The sequence below is a fragment of the Phascolarctos cinereus genome, unplaced genomic scaffold, assembly GCF_003287225.1.
Source record: "Phascolarctos cinereus isolate Bilbo 61053 unplaced genomic scaffold, phaCin_HiC Scaffold_1;HRSCAF=81, whole genome shotgun sequence".
In the NCBI taxonomy this organism is placed as follows: domain Eukaryota; kingdom Metazoa; phylum Chordata; class Mammalia; order Diprotodontia; family Phascolarctidae; genus Phascolarctos; species Phascolarctos cinereus.
The window spans coordinates 86,831,611-86,849,194 of record NW_027555514.1 but is presented as its reverse complement, the minus strand read 5'-3'; the positions used below and the strand labels follow the sequence as shown (position 1 = coordinate 86,849,194).

At 35.9% G+C, this 17,584-nt stretch overlaps 1 protein-coding gene across 3 annotated transcripts in view; it reads right to left on the bottom strand.

Moving 5' to 3' along the window:
• The window catches only part of PAXIP1 (PAX interacting protein 1), an 88,681-nt gene that overhangs the window by 27,075 nt on the left and 44,022 nt on the right, over positions 1-17,584 (bottom strand). For all 3 annotated transcript variants that reach the window (XM_078152621.1, XM_078152627.1, XM_078152623.1), the window contains 6 exons: positions 7,425-8,211; positions 6,808-6,902; positions 4,659-4,754; positions 3,485-3,622; positions 2,162-2,283; positions 713-897 (listed from right to left, as the gene is read on the bottom strand). In XM_078152621.1, coding sequence (XP_078008747.1) covers positions 713-897; positions 2,162-2,283; positions 3,485-3,622; positions 4,659-4,754; positions 6,808-6,902; positions 7,425-8,211 — 1,423 coding nt within the window. The remainder of the gene's footprint in view (positions 1-712; positions 898-2,161; positions 2,284-3,484; positions 3,623-4,658; positions 4,755-6,807; positions 6,903-7,424; positions 8,212-17,584) is intronic.

Here is a 17,584-nt window from a genome sequence, read left to right as displayed (position 1 = left end):
TTGGTGTGATGGGAATGGGAATGATTTCAAAAGGAGTCAAATAATCTGAGTCCCCAGGGCTAACACTTAATAGCTATGTGATCCTGAGCAAGTCACTTAATCTATGGGCCTTAGTTTCCTCATTTGTAAAATAATAATGATAATACTTACACCATCTACCTCACAAAGCTGTAATAAGCAACACTGAAAATGTGAATTTAAAATTAAGCAAAAATAGGAATAGGCTTATTCTGTGTAGTTTCAAAGGGCAGAATTAGGACAAACAGTAGAAATTACAGGAAGACACATCTTGGATCAACATAAAGAATCTACCTATTTTAACTATCTAAAAATGGAGAGCCCTAACTCACCACTGCTAAAAGTATTTAGTAATTTTTCATGGAGGTTGTAGAAAAAATTATTGCACTAAGTGGGAAGCTGGACAAGGTAACTCAAACTCAAAGAGAAAAAAATAATAATGAAGCATAGGAACTCTGCAGGGAGAAAGAAAAAGCTCATAAAGCCAAGTTTACTAGTTAATATGAATAAGATTTCAAAGTTAAGGAGCTTTCAGCTAATTATGGGATGAATATTAGAAAAAGCCTTAGCGATGTGAAGATGAAGAGAAGTATAATCAGTTTTCTCTGCTGGGTTGTTATCCAAGTATTTGTTCTTGATAATTCTAGTTTTAATTCTTTGAATTATAATTTGAAGTATTTGAAATTTTACTTACCCAAAAGATTTAAAACCAAATGCTGAGTGGGAGCAAATGGATCCTGCAGGTTGAACACTGTGTAGCGGCTGCACTGCACCTGCCGCAAGGCCTCAAAGTTCCCAAGCAGTATGTCGCAAAGCCACTGGGCATTCACGCATGGTATCCTCCACTCTTTGGCCTTTTCATATTTTAAACCACTTGGCCTTTATATATGGGGAGAAAATTAATTTATCAAACACTTTAAGTTTTTATTAAAACAATTCATAGTTCTCATCTCTGTTATGACAAGAGAATTCTTTTGCTTTTTAACACTGATGAAAATATTAAATAAATCATGTCAAAATTAAAACAGTAATTTAGTAACAATAGTCAATCCACACTATAAAATTCATAATGAAATACTAGACCACCAATTTAATTTCTTGCAGTCCTACTTTTACTTCATTTTCTATTATGTATTATTTAACTGTAATTCACCTTTAATAGCTATGTCTACAACCATTACTGTGAGCATTTTTACTATTTATTTATTTTTTAAAAGAATTACTTTTGCACTTAAGATTTCTGCTCAAATCAATCACTAAACAAGCATTTGTTAAGCAACTTCCATGTGTCAGGCATTACTGCTAGAAACTGGGGTTACAAAGATAAAAATGAAATTTCACTGCTTTGAAATTCCATCAGGGAGACTGTGAGTGTGTGTATGTGTGTGTGACTAAGCATACAAAACATATACAAAATAAATGCAAGGTAACTTTTTTAGGGGGAAGGCACTAACTACTGGGGCAATCAACAAAAGGCTTAATGTAGCTATGAGCTGACTCTCTAAGAAATCTAAGAGGTAGAGAAGTGGACGTAGTAGATTCCAAACCCAGGGAACATCCTGAATAAAAGTGTGAGATGAGAAATGGAGTCCCTGAGAGCCTCAATCTATAGCAAGACAGAATGGCTAGAATGTAAAGGGCACAAAGTAAAGTGATATATGATCGGGTAGAAAATATAGTTAGGAGCCAGGCTGTGATGGGCTTTAAAAAGTAAACAGAGGTGCTTATATTTGATCCTAGAGGCAAGACAAAGCCGAAATGTCTGGACCTGCAATTAAGGAAAATCATTTCAGCAGTTGTATGGATGATGGACTGGAATGAGACCAATTAGGAAGCTACTACAATAATGATGAGGGCCTGAACAAGGGTTGTGGTAGTTTAAGTAGAGAGAAAGGAACTGATGTGAGGAGATGTGGATGTACAACTGCCAAGATACCAGCTGACTGGACGTGGGGTCAGAGTGAACAAGAATCCAGAAAGACTAAGTTTGTGAACCTGGCTAACCAGAAGCACAGTGGTATCCTTAACAGAAAGAACTTCATTATAGCAGGAAAAACAGAATTGTGAAATTTATACTGTATAAAGAATGTACATAGTTTTCTGGTGAGACTCAAACTGAAAATAATTTCATGAAGTCACTTACTCTTTACATATGAGTACTGTATTGCTACGGCATAAATAACCTGTATATTTGGCACCTGCCAAGTAAGCCATTAATTTTAGGTCATCTCTGTCACCATCAACAAATCCAGTCACTGAAATAATCTGTTGAAAAAAGTAAAAACCATTACAATAAAACCCCAAAGTACTACTTTTTCTTTTAAGTTCCAGGGATACACAGAATGTGGGGACATATTATAAAACATTTCAGTATTATCAATCAACCAATAAATCAGCAAACATTTGTTAAATGCTTACTGTGTACCAGGCACTATACCGGGTGCTTGGGATACAAAGAAAAAGGAATTATATCACCTGCCCATTAAGAGCTTCCCCATTCTAATTAGGGTGACAACATATATGCTAATCAGTACAAGTAAATATTGTGTTTAAGAATTCTGACTTGTAGTAAGGTATATAGTATTCAAAGAGAAATCAATGAGTATAATGAAAATATTTTTTCTAACCCTACATATTAGAAGTTGAATTTTTAAAAAGAGAAGGAGGAAATGACTATTTAATCATGAGATAGCAAGTATCCCTAAAAACGATGCCTTCTTTGGAGCAATCAACTGGTGTATTTGGGCATCAACAATCTAAAAACCTGAAGTGAAAGCTTTCAGAGAATCAATCAACAAGTCTTTATTAAGTATGTACAAGAGTAGATGGAATCTATGTTATAAAGATGATACCAAGAAATCTAAAAGAAGGTGGCACAGTGGATAGAATACTAAACTTGGTAATCAGGAAGGCCTGATTTCAAATCTTGCTGTGTAACACTAGGCAAGTCATTTAACCTCTGTCTAATAAACAGCCTCACCTAAAATAGGGATGATCATAATAGCATGATGAGATAATATACATAAAGCGCTTTGCAAACCTGTAAGTACTACATAAATGCTTATTATTAAAAAGAAAACTATGTATGTCAGTAATAACACAAGAGATACCAAAAGTAAATAGAAGATATAGCCAACTTTGCTACATTTAACTCAATAATTCCAAAAAAATCATTTTATCTATGTAAGTACTCCCTCCAAATTGTAACCAATGGTTTCATGTTACCATGGCCCAAGAGAGTGTAGAAGAGGAACAGTAAACTGGAATAGGATTTTAGTAGAGCTAGGTGGTGCAGTGGATAGAGCGCTGGCCCTGAAGTCAGAAGGACCTGAGTTCAAATCCAGCCTCAGACCAACCACTTGACACTTACTAGCTGTGTGACCCTGGGCAAGTCACTTAACTCCAATTGCCAAAAAAAAAAAAATTAAAAAGACATATATACAAGTAACTTGAAATTTTCTCTTACATGCTGAGAACATGGCTTTCCTCCTGGCGGGAATGCCACTGGAAAATGAAGGGCTCGATGAGGTGGTACCATTTTCTTCTTTTTTAAGACTGTGTTTAACCAATGTGCAGTGACACATCTTTTTCTTTCTCTCACTGCCTGTCAAATATAAAATTTTAGATTTTTACTGAAGGACTAACCACTAACCACATTGTCTTACATGTTGAATAACTATCACCTTTATTTGGAAGGCCACAACCAAAGAAATGCAATGGGACTTGCTAAGGATCTAAAGGACTAAAACACTAGTTTTTAAATGTACTTGGTTTAACAATGTAGTTGGATAATTTAGGTGCATTTGACAAGATTTTACTTTTCAAAATTTATAAAAAGCTACAATTAAACTAAGGAAAGGTCAAGAGATTTTTTTTATTCATGTAGTAAGACAATGACTGTGACTATTTCAACTAAATTAACACTACAATATTTCTCTATTCTCTAGTAAGATAAAGATACTTTCACACCTCAGTTTAACCCCTCCCTCCCAAAAAATTTGCTCAACAACAATCTTCAAAAAATTATCAAGAAAAAAAACCGAATATTTCTACAAATTCAGACTTTCTTGGCTGTTACATGGGAAGAAGCAGAATTTGCAAGGACTTTTGTTAAATAGATATACATTGGGCATGCTTCCTTTAAGACAGTGAAACTACATAGCTGAAGACTCATTAGGTAGGCAAATAAAACTAAGAAACGGAATAACTAATAAGAATGGTACAGATTCTGAACCAAAACTTAGGTCCCTATGAAACTCTAAAGTCCCTGAAAGAGCATGGATTCACACTTACCTCTCCACATACATTCTTTCAAGCAACAAAAAGTGCCTATTCCCACCCACCATTTAGTCAATCAGCTGGAATTCTGTGATGCTTCAGCAAATAATAGGGATTCATTCCCATCATAGCTAAAAGATTACCTGGAATTTCTCCTTCCTTTCTCCCTCACCAACAGTATACCACAGGAGCAACTTTAGGTACCTACAGAAATTCATTATTAAACAGAAGTTTTTTTTCTTCTGAATGTAATTAAGATCCTTTCCCAAAAATGATGAAAATTTACCAAAACCAGATATCATGCCAATAAAACTTATGGCACCAGACATTTTTCATTATCAGCTTTTATTTTATTTACTTACCTGTGCATACATACTACTGACTTGACTTTCACAAAGAAGATGTGTACATCTGCTTGTAAATGTGGGATCCACAGAGCCACCATGTGCTTGTATTATCTGGTCACCCAAGAAAACCCCAGTTTACATCTTTTATTAGTCTAACCAATTATAAATATCAGTCAGTAAATTTAGTATAAAAACCTCACTTCATATTTACATGATAAATTTTTGCAAAACTACAATACAGAAAATCCTAAATTAATTACAGATTTGACTTAGATTGTGAAGAGGGGAATGACAGGGACATCACTACTGCAAGGGAAAAAAGCAAAACAAGAAAATATACAAAAAAACGAATATTTCTCATTAGACAAACAAAATATCTTACAGAGGAGATAACTGAGTTCAATACAAATTCAGCCCTATTTCTTACACCTTCTATTTGTCTACAATACCGCACAATGGGAACTGAATTTCAACAATGAGAGAGCCCTGAGGCACCCACTACTTTATCTACAATCATCATACAGGATACTCTTATATGCTAAACTAGTAAAGGGAATAGATTTTAGATTTCCAAAGTTTCAAACAAAGAGCTTTGCAATTAAACCTTAAACAATCAGAATTCAATCACCCAACTGGAATACTCAAAAGCATTATGCTTAGAAATGGATATAATGTAATGGATATAATGTAAAAGTCACATCATATTTCAACTCAAATTTTTTTACTTTTTGGGGGGTTTGTCTGTCTTGTTTTTTTGTTGGGTTTTTTTTTTTATTTTTTTATGGCTAAGCAATGAGGTTAAGTGACTTGCCCAGGGTCATACAGCTATTAAGTGTTGAGTATATCTGAGGCTGAATTTGAACTCAGGTCCTCCTGAATCAAGGGCCGGTGCTCTATTCTACTGTGCCACCTAGCTGCCCCCTATTTTTTTTTTACTTTCACTAAAGTAAAATGAATAAGTATAATTTTTAATGGTCACAGCTAAATAAAAAGTCAGGTAGACCTGAGTTCAAATCCAGCCTTGGACACTTATTAGTTGTGTGACCCCAAGCAAGTCACTTACCTCCTATTGCCTCAAAAAAAATAATTTAGGGGCAACTAGGTGGCACAGTGGATAGAACTCTGGCCTTGGAGTCAAGAGGACCTGAGTTCAAATCAGAGCCCAGACACTTGACATTTATTAGCTTTGTGACCCTGGACAAGTCACTTAACCCTGACTGCCTCACCAAAAAGCAAAAGAAAAAAAAATGAAAAGAAAGAAAATAGCGTATTGTCAAAGTGATGATCACTATCACTGCTTGGTTAATGGCTTCTCATCATAGCTACACAAAGTCACATAAAAATAACCATGTTTTATGAGTGAACAGACTACTATTATGAGATTTTTCCATTAACTACAATAACAGCAAAAAGAAATTAAGGCCAATCTTAATTAATAATATTTTGCAAACTACCGCTCTATGACATCTAAATTTTTATTCTAATAATTTAAGAAAACTCTATACTTCATTTTAGTTTACTTCCGATCTTTATTCATATATTTGTGATTCCTATAGCTTTCTCCTTTTAAAATAAACATTTATAATAAAAAAAAAATTACAATCTTATATTGCTCTTGAAGGTGTACAAAGTGCTTTACAAATAATAATCTGATTTGAGCCTTGTTATTAAGATTTTTATTATTACCTCCATTTTACAAACGAGGAAACTAAGATTCAGAGAGGAAAAGTGACCTACCTATAGCCAGACAGCTAATGCTGTTTTCAGGATTCCAAACCAGATCCTTCTTGCTTCTATAGTTAGACCTCTAACCACTAAGTCATGCTGTTTAATTTACAAGTTATTTACATAAATTATAACATACACACACACACACAAGTTAGTCTAGATGGCATAGTGGATAAAGCACTGGACTAAGCCAACATTTCAGCTCAAGAACCTCAGTCACAACGAAGCCTTTCTCAGGATCAGTTCCCTTATCTATAAAATGGAGATAAACTTAACACCTACTTTACATGAAGATCAAATGAAATAATTTATGTTAAGTGATCTGTAAATCTTAAAGTGCTAGGTAAAAACTACTTATTAGCTATTAAATACAGATCCACTGGAAAAAAAAATCTTTAATAAGAAATATTTATTATTTCTTTGGGACAAGTCTTACCCTTTTCCAGGTTGCCAACAGTTGTTTATCAGACATCTGTTCTGGATAATCAGCAATTGCAAATACACATCCCAATAAGAAACATTCTTCTGGAACTGAAAAAGAATTGTACAGGAAAACAAAATATATTAAATCCACAAACTTTTAATAAACAGATACGGAAAACATATCTTACCAAGTAAAATATGAAAGTCTGGAGGTTAATTAGCTTTGGGGCCAAAGAAATTTTTGTAAAAGATTTGAAAATTTTTGCAAGAAAATTTCTAGCTCGATTTACTGAGACAGCAATCTGAATTAAAGATACCTAAATATTATTTATTACTACCCACTATAAATTATAAGCTAGTGCTCATGTTATGGGATGGATTATAAAAAATGATAACATATATAAGTGTGTAGTTTTATGAGCTTTAATAATTTAAATACTGAAGTTAAGGCCTTAAACCCTAAAGCAGTAGACAATTCCTTCAGAGACAGCATATTCTTTATATTAAGAGATTCACATTTCCCATTGTGGATAATGATGATGATGACGATATAATCCCCACCCTCAAATAACCAAAGCATTTCATACTTTTAAAAAAGCAATACTTTCAGGAGGAAAAAAAATTACTAACTTTCCACTGTTGGATCATGTCCAAAGAGCTGATGATGCTGTGACAGCTGCTGCTGCTGGTGATGTTGCACTTGCTGAGATGGAACCTGCTGCTGTAGGGCCTGTGATGTTTGACTCAAATGTTGTGCTGTTTGATTTTGCATTTGTTGTTGTTGCTGCTGATGTTGGTGCAGACGTTGTAACTGCTGCTGCTGTAATTGCTGCTGCTGCTGCTGTTGCTGTAATTGCTGTTGCTGCTGCTGTTGTAAGTTCTGCTGCTGGAGCTGTGCTAACTGTTGCTGTTGAAGCTGCTGCTGTTGCAGCTGGTGGAGCTGTTGCTGAAGAGCATGCTGTTGCTGGAACTGCTGGAGCTGTTGCTGAGGACGATGAAGCTGCTGTTGAGGATGTAACTGTTGCTGCGGAAATGGTAGCTGTTGCTGCGGAAACTGATGAGGCTGATGGACCTGTTGCTGTGGCTGTGAAAACTGATGAGGCTGCTGCTGAGGGTAAGGTTGTTGGGAAATCTGTGGTGGCTGTTGCTGCTGCTGAAGTTGCATCAGCTGCTGAGGTTGAAGATGTAAAATCGGATGGTGCTGCTGCTGTTGTTGCTGCTGCTGCGTCTGATGCTGCTGTTGCTGTGTCTGATGCTGCTGTTGCTGCTGCTGCTGTGTCTGATGTTGCTGTTGTAACAAATGTGCCTCTGGAGTTAGTTTTACTTGACTAAAGAACACGGCATTGGCATGTCCCTGTTGGCTATGATTTACCTGCTGTTCTAAATTTTTTGTAGGTGCTGAAAGAGACTGTAAGATCTAGAAAACAAAGATTTAATAAAGTGTCATTATCCAATATACAAGATATTTCCACACTTAACTAATAACTTACTTGAAAGAAAATAAATAGAATAATTTTACAAGACTTTCAGATATCAATAATATGGGAAACATGAACAACTTTGAAAAACTTCAAAACACAATATCCCTAAACTGCAATTGGTATTGTTAGTAACTGATTTAGTAAATACACACTGATACTCAAGGATCATCAACATTTGAAACTATATGATTAAACAACTTAAAGATAATGGATCATAAAAAAGGAAATGAAAATGAGTATTAATGAAAATGAGTTCATGATTGGTGTGTCTTGAACAACTGAAAAAATTTTGACTATAGGAGAACATGATCACTCTAACACCTTTCCCAGAGGGCTGGGAGAGGCAGGTGGCATGAGTGCTACCCTGAGGCCCGCTAAAGGTCATCTCTCCGTGAAATGTCTCCCCTCTAGTTATTTTGATGGGTGCTCCTCCCCAACAAAATTCTGAATTAAGCCCCAGGGAGTAAAGAGTAAGTACTTAAGAAGTAGTAAGCATTAGTCCAACATTTTAATGCTAACACCACAAAGAAGCCATACTTGAAATTATGTTGAATCTGGACCAATCTAGCACAGAAAGGTCCAATAAAATAAAGATGACTAGAGAGAGGACATGAACATACTACTCAGAGAGGCACAACAATGCAGCCAACTACTGAAACTCCAGAAAGTAAGAGTCATTTCTGATTTTTTTTCATGGATTGTAACTCCAGCTCACCTCTTCCTCTCTAAAGTTTCAGTAGATGACACATGCACAACAACTGGATTATAACAGAAATCAAGCCCTCAATGGTCAGTTGTTGTTACAGCAGTTCTGGTACAAAACCATTATTACTGCCTCCTATGTGCACAAAGGAAAAAAATGAAAACCAGTTCCTGCCCTCAAGCTTACATTCTACTGAAAAGCAAAGAGATTTTGCTACCATACAATGACATTTTAGATCACTACAACATATTTGCTTTTTAATTGCACAGTATGACAGGCAAGATTTTTAACATATATTTTAATTTTTAATATACATTCTTCTGAAATTTCAAACATTATTAAATATGAACAACACATTAGATATGATTTGACCTGGATAGAATGCAGCTGGATTATCATCTCCTTTATTCCAGATACGGTGGCTCTCAATGCAACTTAAGATCACATCACCTCTTTGGGGCAGTCATTTTCACTGTTGCTTCACACTGTACTTGTGGTACACTAAAACCTCCATCTTTTGCAGATAAACTCTCTAGCCATGCTTCCCAACTTGTACGGATGAAGTTTATATTTTGAACCTCAGTGTAAAACTCTACATTTATCCTTATTAATTTTCATCTTACAAGATTCAATCCAATTTTCTAACCTTTCTGGACTTTTTGGATTCTGTCAATTAAACTTGCTAGCTATGACATCCCCCCAGCTTTGTGTCATCCAAAAAACTGATCAATCTGCCACCTACGTCTTTATCCAAGTTACCATTAAAGTCGCAGATTTAGAAAAGAACTAAAAAGAACTGTACAGGTCACCTCGTCTGCTCAAATTATTTTATAGAAGAGGAAATTAAGGTTCAGGGAAATTAAACAAATTCATACTCCTCCCTGCTAAAGATATTACTTTAGGCCAATATCTGCTCATTAATGACTGCACTTTGGGTCTGGCCACTTAACCTGTACCAAATCCAACAACTGCACAACAGGCTAATAACTAGCATTTATATAGTATTTCAAGGTTTGCAAAGCATTTTACACATATCATCCCATTTGATCCTCACAACAACCCTGTGAGGTAGGTGCTATTATTACCTCCACTTTACAGTTGAGGAAACTGAGGCAAAGGGTCATACAGCTATGAAGTGACACAGAGAAGCTGTCTTCTAGTCCAGTATTCTCACCCCTGTGCCACTAAGCTACCCTCAACACATCTCTCCACCTCCACTACAAGAAAAGTATGAAAAATTACATAAAATGCTTTACTGAAATCAATGTAAACTTATCTATAAAATTCTCCTACCTGTTAATGAAGTAAATCTGATATAACCTATTTTGGTGAAGTCATGCTGGCCCTTTGTGATCACTGATTCTTCTTCTAGATGTTCTATAACCACCCTTTTTGATCCCTAATAGATATTTAAAATGTATTAAAATCAAGGTCACTGGTCTATAATTTACAGACTCCACTCTACCCATTTTTAAAAACTTGGGACATTTGCCCCAATATGGTCTACTGGAACTTCTCTCAAACTCTATGATCTTCCAGAAATCACATTCACCTACTCTTTTAGCACCATGGAGTTTTATTCATCTAGGCCTAGTGACATGAGTTCATCAAGGCAAATAGGCGCTCTCATTTTTGCTATTATTTTTATGAAACCTTGAGTTTCAGTTCCCTACTAGTCATGTTGTTCTTTTGTCTCCAGTTCAAAGATCTTTCTGCCTGACAGATAAAACAACAAAACAAGGACCCAGTAGTTCTGTTCCTCTATGCCCAAGCAAGGTTCCTATTTCTTCTCTGCTTCTCCCATCCCTGACCTACCTTTTAAAAACCTATCATCCATCACTAGCATTCCTCGCCAAGCCTCACCCCATTCTGAACTTTACGGGTACTGACAATAATCTTATGGAACCACTCTTCTTTTACAGTTAATATTCATCCTGTCAAATGACTTTAAATGTCATAATTTATACCTAACTTCTGTATATATTTTTTAAAAACCCAAGTTTCCTTGTCTATCCAGCTTGCACTACTACTACAAAAAAAAATCTTTAAACTTGGTTCCCTACTTTAGGATCTCTAGTTCTCCTCATTAGTAATCCACACTCTGTGTACAGACATATGAAGCCATGGATGTTACCGGCCTCTCTTCTGTGACTTTATCTCCTATTAATTATTGAGCATCTCCACTGCTAGCTTTTCTATGTTGTAACTATTCTTTACAGCAGAATTTCTTAACCTTTTTTTTTTTGCCATGGAGCCCTCTGTCAATCTTCTCGCAGTGTTTTAAACGCACAAAATACAACATATGATATTACAAAGAAAACCAATTATATTAAAATAATGCTGTCCAAATTCATGGACCCCAGGTTAAGAACCCCTGGCTCTATATTATATAAGCTTAACAGTTTCTTCCTTTCACCTCCCTTTTCAGTCTAAAGTCTTTTTGACTAAATTTGTAAGATTGCAGCCATTATTGCTGACTCTCATCACTAGGTGAACTCCATCCCTAGCCTAGAGTCTATCATTCTCATATTTTAATCTTCTGTTCAGAAATATAAATCCATTCTCAAGTGCCATTTTCTAAATCAATTCTTTATATCCCAATTCTTCCTTTTAATTCCAAATACACTTGACTTCCACTGAAAAAAGGGCCTTCCATTTCTTACTCAGAACTTTGTAACTTTTAGCACTGCCTTTCAGAATACTTCTGGCAATATCATATATAAAAGCAGCTGGGTGGCAGACTGGATAGACTGCTGCTGGACCTGGAGTCAGGAAGACCTGATTTCTGATCTGACCTCAAAACATTAACTAGCTGTATGACCCTGGGCAAAACACTTAACCTGTCACAGCCTCAGTTTCCTCATCTGTAAAAAGGAGATTGTCAGTCAATAAACATGTATTAAATGCCTAGTAGGTACCAGGCACCATGCTAGTTACTAGGGATACAAGTACAAGAATGAAGTAATCCCTACTCATAACAAGGTTACATTCTAATGAGGTAAGACAATAAGTACATATGAAACATATAGAGTATAAATATCAATCAAGTAGTGCCTATTACTTAAGTTAATAAATACAAAGTTGTTAGATACAAGGCAGTTTGGGAGGAAATAAAGGCATTAGTAGTTAGGGGGGGATCAGAAAAGGCTTCACACAAAAAGATGGTGCCAGAGCTTTATCTTAAAGGAAGAGGACTTTTAGGAAAGAAGGAAAGAGGAGGTTCATTCCAAGGATGACAGGAAGCAGGGAGACAGTAGATGGCAGTACTCTTTGTGAGGAACAGTGAGAAGACCAGTTTGGCTACAATGCAGAGTTTGGGACAGGAAGTATGTCCAATAACATTGGAAAGAGAGACTGGAGCTGGGTTGCATAGGGCTTTAAAAGCTCACGCACTGAGTATATCTAATTCTTTTTTCCATAACTTGATCTCCTAGCCAACAATTCCATTGAAGACCATAAGATCACTACTGTTCTCAACTGCCACGGACATGAAAACTTACAATTACTTTTGATTCCATTCTCTACCAACTGATTTTTTTTCCTTTCCTTCAATCCAATGCTAACTAATATGTATTAGGTATGTGAAGAAGGTACTGGGGAAAATAGAAAGTTTAGGGTAGTCCCCTAAAGAGTTCACAATCTAGTAAAAAATAATTTTAATACAAGTTATTCGACATGGTACCTACAAGAAGATAAAAAGTCAAGAACTATGTCAGGTCCAAGGGAAGGAAAAGTTATTATTGAAAGGAAATATCAGTGCAGACTAAGGAATTTCAATTTTACTTAAGAGACAATCATTTACTTGGTTATCATGGAAGGGTTTTTTGTATAAAGGAAAGAAATGACGAGATTTGCATAATCCCACATTAACATCTGTCTGAATGACAAATGCCACTTTAATGTCTCCTGCATAGTGGTTTCACAGATACCTCAGCTAGTTCAACCATCTTGATTTTATAGATGAGGAAACCAAGGCCAATAAAGGTTTGGCCAAGGGTCAAAACATATGATAAGTAGAAGAGATATGATTTAAAGACGGTCCTCTGACTTTGAATCCAGTGTTCTTTGTCCTTACTACATGCTACCATTTACCTCAAGCTAATTTGTATCTCTTTTCCCTTTCACAAACCTATTGACCCACTTCCTCTCTTCTCATTCACTTCTCATTCATAAACCCTTGGTAATCTGGCTTCTGATCTCCTAACTCAAATGAAACTGGTGAAAATAGCAAGTTTAAGGTAATCTCTCATAATGTTTACGATCTAGTAAAAAAATAATTTAAATAAAAGTAACAGAGTGCCCACAACGTAGTAACAGCCTTTGGGTTTTCAAAATGATACTGTTCTCCCTGATTCACCTCTACTTCTCCGACCACTCCCCTTCTTGGTCTCCTTTACTGGTTCATTCTTCACATGCATAGGCTCTATCCTGAGCCCTCTTTTCCCATTTTGAACTTGTCCCAAAGACAGTTCAAATGCATCATATCTAAAACAAAGCATGTTTTCTCTAAAACCATCCCTCTTCTTCCCTATTTCTGTTGAGGGCACTCCTAGTCTTCCAATCACCCAGGTTCACAATCTTGACATAATCCATGACTCATCACTTCCTCTTACTACACACAATCAGTTGCCAAATCTTCTAATTTCCACCTTCAGAACATTTCTTTTATCTAGCCCCTTCTCTCTACTCACATGGCTACTATCCTAGTTCAGGCCTTCATTATTTCTCACCAACTGAAATAGCCTAGATACTTGAGACCCTGACTCATGTCCCTCTCCCTCTACATAGCTACCAAAGCGATTTCTTAAAAGTGAAAATTTGACTGTGCCACTTCCACATTCAAACTCCAATGGCTCCCTAATGACTTTACAATGCAATATAATCCCCTCTTGTTTTGCTTTTAAGTGCTTTACAACCTGTCCTCAACCTCTCTTTCCAGGCTTGCTATATCTTATACTTTTTTCCACGTTTTAATTCAGCTAAACTGACCTTCTTGATATTTGTCACCCATGATACTCCATCTCCTATCTCCATACCTTTGCAATGGCTGCCCTCCATGCCTTGAATTCATTATCACCACTCCTCTAACTCTCAGAATCCCTTGTTTCTTTCAAAAAACTGCTCAAGCTCCATATTTTAGATGAAGCTTTTTTTATTCCCTGTATTTGTGCCCTCCCAGCAAAAAAAACAAAAACAAAAACTCACCTCGATTTGTTTTGTATATCTTATATTTACCTGCACAAATGCATATTTTTATATACTTATTTATTCACATGTGGTCTCTCCCAAAAGAATGTAAGCTTTTGTCTTTGTATCCCCAAAACCTAACATAATGCCCCAAAAGCTTAATAAAATGCTTTTTAACCAGTTGTTTCCTGTTCAAATTCCTCTGGCATTCAAGAATTAAAGGTCTTCCACAGCCCAGCAACATCAGCCTATCTTTGCAACTGTGTATTATTTCCCTTCCACAAACTATGCTCCAAACAAACTAAACAAACTTTTTGTTACCCAAGCACCCTACTCTTATAAAGTTTTTATCCAGCCTATTCCTGAAATACCCTCCCCTCCTTTCTCCTTGCTTACTGAATTTCTACCTCTTCTTCGAAACTTAATTCAAATGTCCCATGAAGCTTTGGTCAGAATTTTCCTCCTCAGATCCCATATAACACTTTTGTTTTCTAACTCTATATTGCATTTATCACATAATATTAAGTATTGTAGCTAATGATGTTGATGTTTTAAAGGTTTTATCTTTTCCAATTCATGGTGCTGTGTACACATTAGAGATAGTTAATAAAAAGATTTGTTGTATTACATTGGATCATTCTGGGCACACCACATCTACAGTGCTGTATTCAGATCTAGGTGTCATTATTTTATTTAAAAAAAAAATCTGACAAACTGGAATACATCCAGGGAAAGAACAGAAAGCTAAGAACACTGGAGATGACACAATGTAAGAACTAACTGAAAGAGAACTACTGAAAGAACTAAGAATTTTAAGTCCAGACATGAAGTGACTTAGAGAGGTTATAATAGCTGTCCAAATACCTGAAAAGCAGCCATATGGAAGAGATAAGACTTGTTCGGATTGGCACCAAAGCAAAGAACTAGGAGTAATGATTGAGGTTTCAGAAAGGCAGATTTTTGCTTAATATGAATGAAACTTTACTAAAAATTAAAGCTGACCTATAGCGGAAATGGCAGCCTCACAAAGTAAAAACGTATTCATTCCTGAAAGACTTTGTATGGAGTCCTGAATGAACAACTATCAAGATGTTATAAATGATTTTCTGTTTAGGTATAGGTTTGATAAAATGAAATCTAAGAGCAAGAATTTCTTAAAAAGATAATGAACTCAATTTTGAATGAGTTGCTAGTTTTTTTGCAAAAAACATTTGCAAAAAACAGCTCTAGAGCTCAGAAATTCAAACCTTGAAGTCAGGTCTAGCAAAATAGATTTGGGAGTCATTTAATTAAAAGGTAATAGTTAAAGCTGTGGAAGTGAATGTTTATCAAAAAAGAGTATAGAGAACGAAGTGGACCAAATGGTGAAAGGCGGTTTGGTGTAGTGGACAGAATGCTGGACTACTTGGAGTCAGAAAAACCTGGGTTCAAATACTGCTTTTGATACTACCAGCTATATGACTCTGGGCAAGTCACTTAATTTCTCTAGGCCTTAGCATTCTCATCTGTAAAATAAGGAGTTTTTTCCCCCACCTCTAAAGAGCTGGCAACTATCTAGGTAGCACAGTAGGTAGAGCGCCCGGTCTGGAGTTAGAAGACCTGAGTTTCAATCTGGCCTTAGACACTTACTAGGTGTGTGTGACCCTGGGAGGGTCACTTAATGCTGTTAAGGTTCCTCATCTGTAAAATCAGCTGTAGAAGGAAATGGCAAACCATTCCAGTGTTGCCAAGAAAACCCCAAATGGGGTCACGAAGAGTCAGACATGACCAAACGACTGAACAATACTTTAAACTTAGCAAAGAACTTTAAAAGTGAAGAACAGGAGGAAAACTTCAGGAACCTACACCTTAAGGAGGTGGGAAAATAATAAGGAATCAGAAATATTTAGAGATATAAAAACAAGGGAAGAAAGACTTATACAAAACATGGATATTCAAATAAATATCCAAAACCAGTACCAAATACTGCTGAGAAGTCAGGGATGAGGAAGACTGAATTTTTTTTTAAAACTGATTTGGCAATTAGATTAGTAACTGTGAAAAGAATCATTTCAGTAGAGAAAGAAACTAGATTGCAACAGATTAAGGAGAAAATGGATAGATAGTAAGGAAATAAAAGCATTAGATACAGACAACTATACTGAGAAGTGTGATGGTGACAAGGAGTGAGACTAAACTTCTCTTTTGGAATAGAAAGGCAAAAGAAAAACTCGTTCAGGATTACAGAATATAAGCATTTTTGTAGATATATCAGAAAGAACTAGTGGAAACAAATCAGAGAAACATGAAAGGACAGCAATGGTTGACCACAGGACCACAGTCCTCTAGGAGGTGGGACAATTTAGCACTGAGGATACAGGTATGGAGATTAAATTTAGCAAAGGATAAAATAGCTCTTCCTCTGAAGCAGGAAGGAAAGTGAGAATAAACAATGATGCTGGGTTTTTCAAACACTAAATCTTATCTGTCATAAAATATCTTTTTTTTCTCCTGAAATCTCTCAGTCATCTTTTCTTTCCATTTCCACTATCATCACCTTAAAATCTAGGCCTTCTTTACATCATCAATAGTCTCCTACCTAGTCTCTCTGCCTCTAGTCTTTCATTATTCCATTTCAACCTTCATTACTGCTGCCAGGTTAATTTTTCCAAAACACTTTTCTTCAATGTCCTTTCCCGATTAAATAATGTATAATGGTTCCCTCTTAGCTACTGCATTAAATTCAAATTTCTACGCATAATCTGAAAGGTTCTCTGTAATCTGGTCCACTCAAACAATTAAGTCTTATCCAGCCACTCAACACAAACCTTCTACTGTGGTCAGGCTGGTCTCCCGTGTCATACACATGCCATGGCAATGTACATGCCCTTCATTCAAACCTCAATTTTCTTCATGCAGTTTTCTCACATTATATCCATGGCACTGATCTCTCCCTTCTTTCAATTATTACATTTATGTAATATTATGACATTTATTATATTTATTTATATAATACATTTATACCTTCTTTCAATTATTAGTACTTACTCTGTCTGTTTGTATATAGGATGTCCCAAAAATATTAGTGTAGTTTTAAGCTAAGGATTTTGAGACACTCTATTTTAATTTTGTCTAAATAAGTTTCTTGACTACATATTAAGCTATTTAAAGGCAGGATCATGTCTTAAGAGCCTTCTTGCATTCCTCACAGGGCTAACACTTCATGGCCATGTTATTTTGTTGGTGAGAACATTTCCTCCACTAAAACAGATCACAACAGTCTCTGGAAATTGTTATGACCAAAAACTTCATCCCCCAACATCCAACCTTCTGATAATCCTCTCTGAGAATATCTTCTCTGAATTTAGCTAGGCTGGTTTGCTGAAAAAGGACATACAATCCATTGTGGGATTCATATCTGAAGCCTTTCCTACATTAAT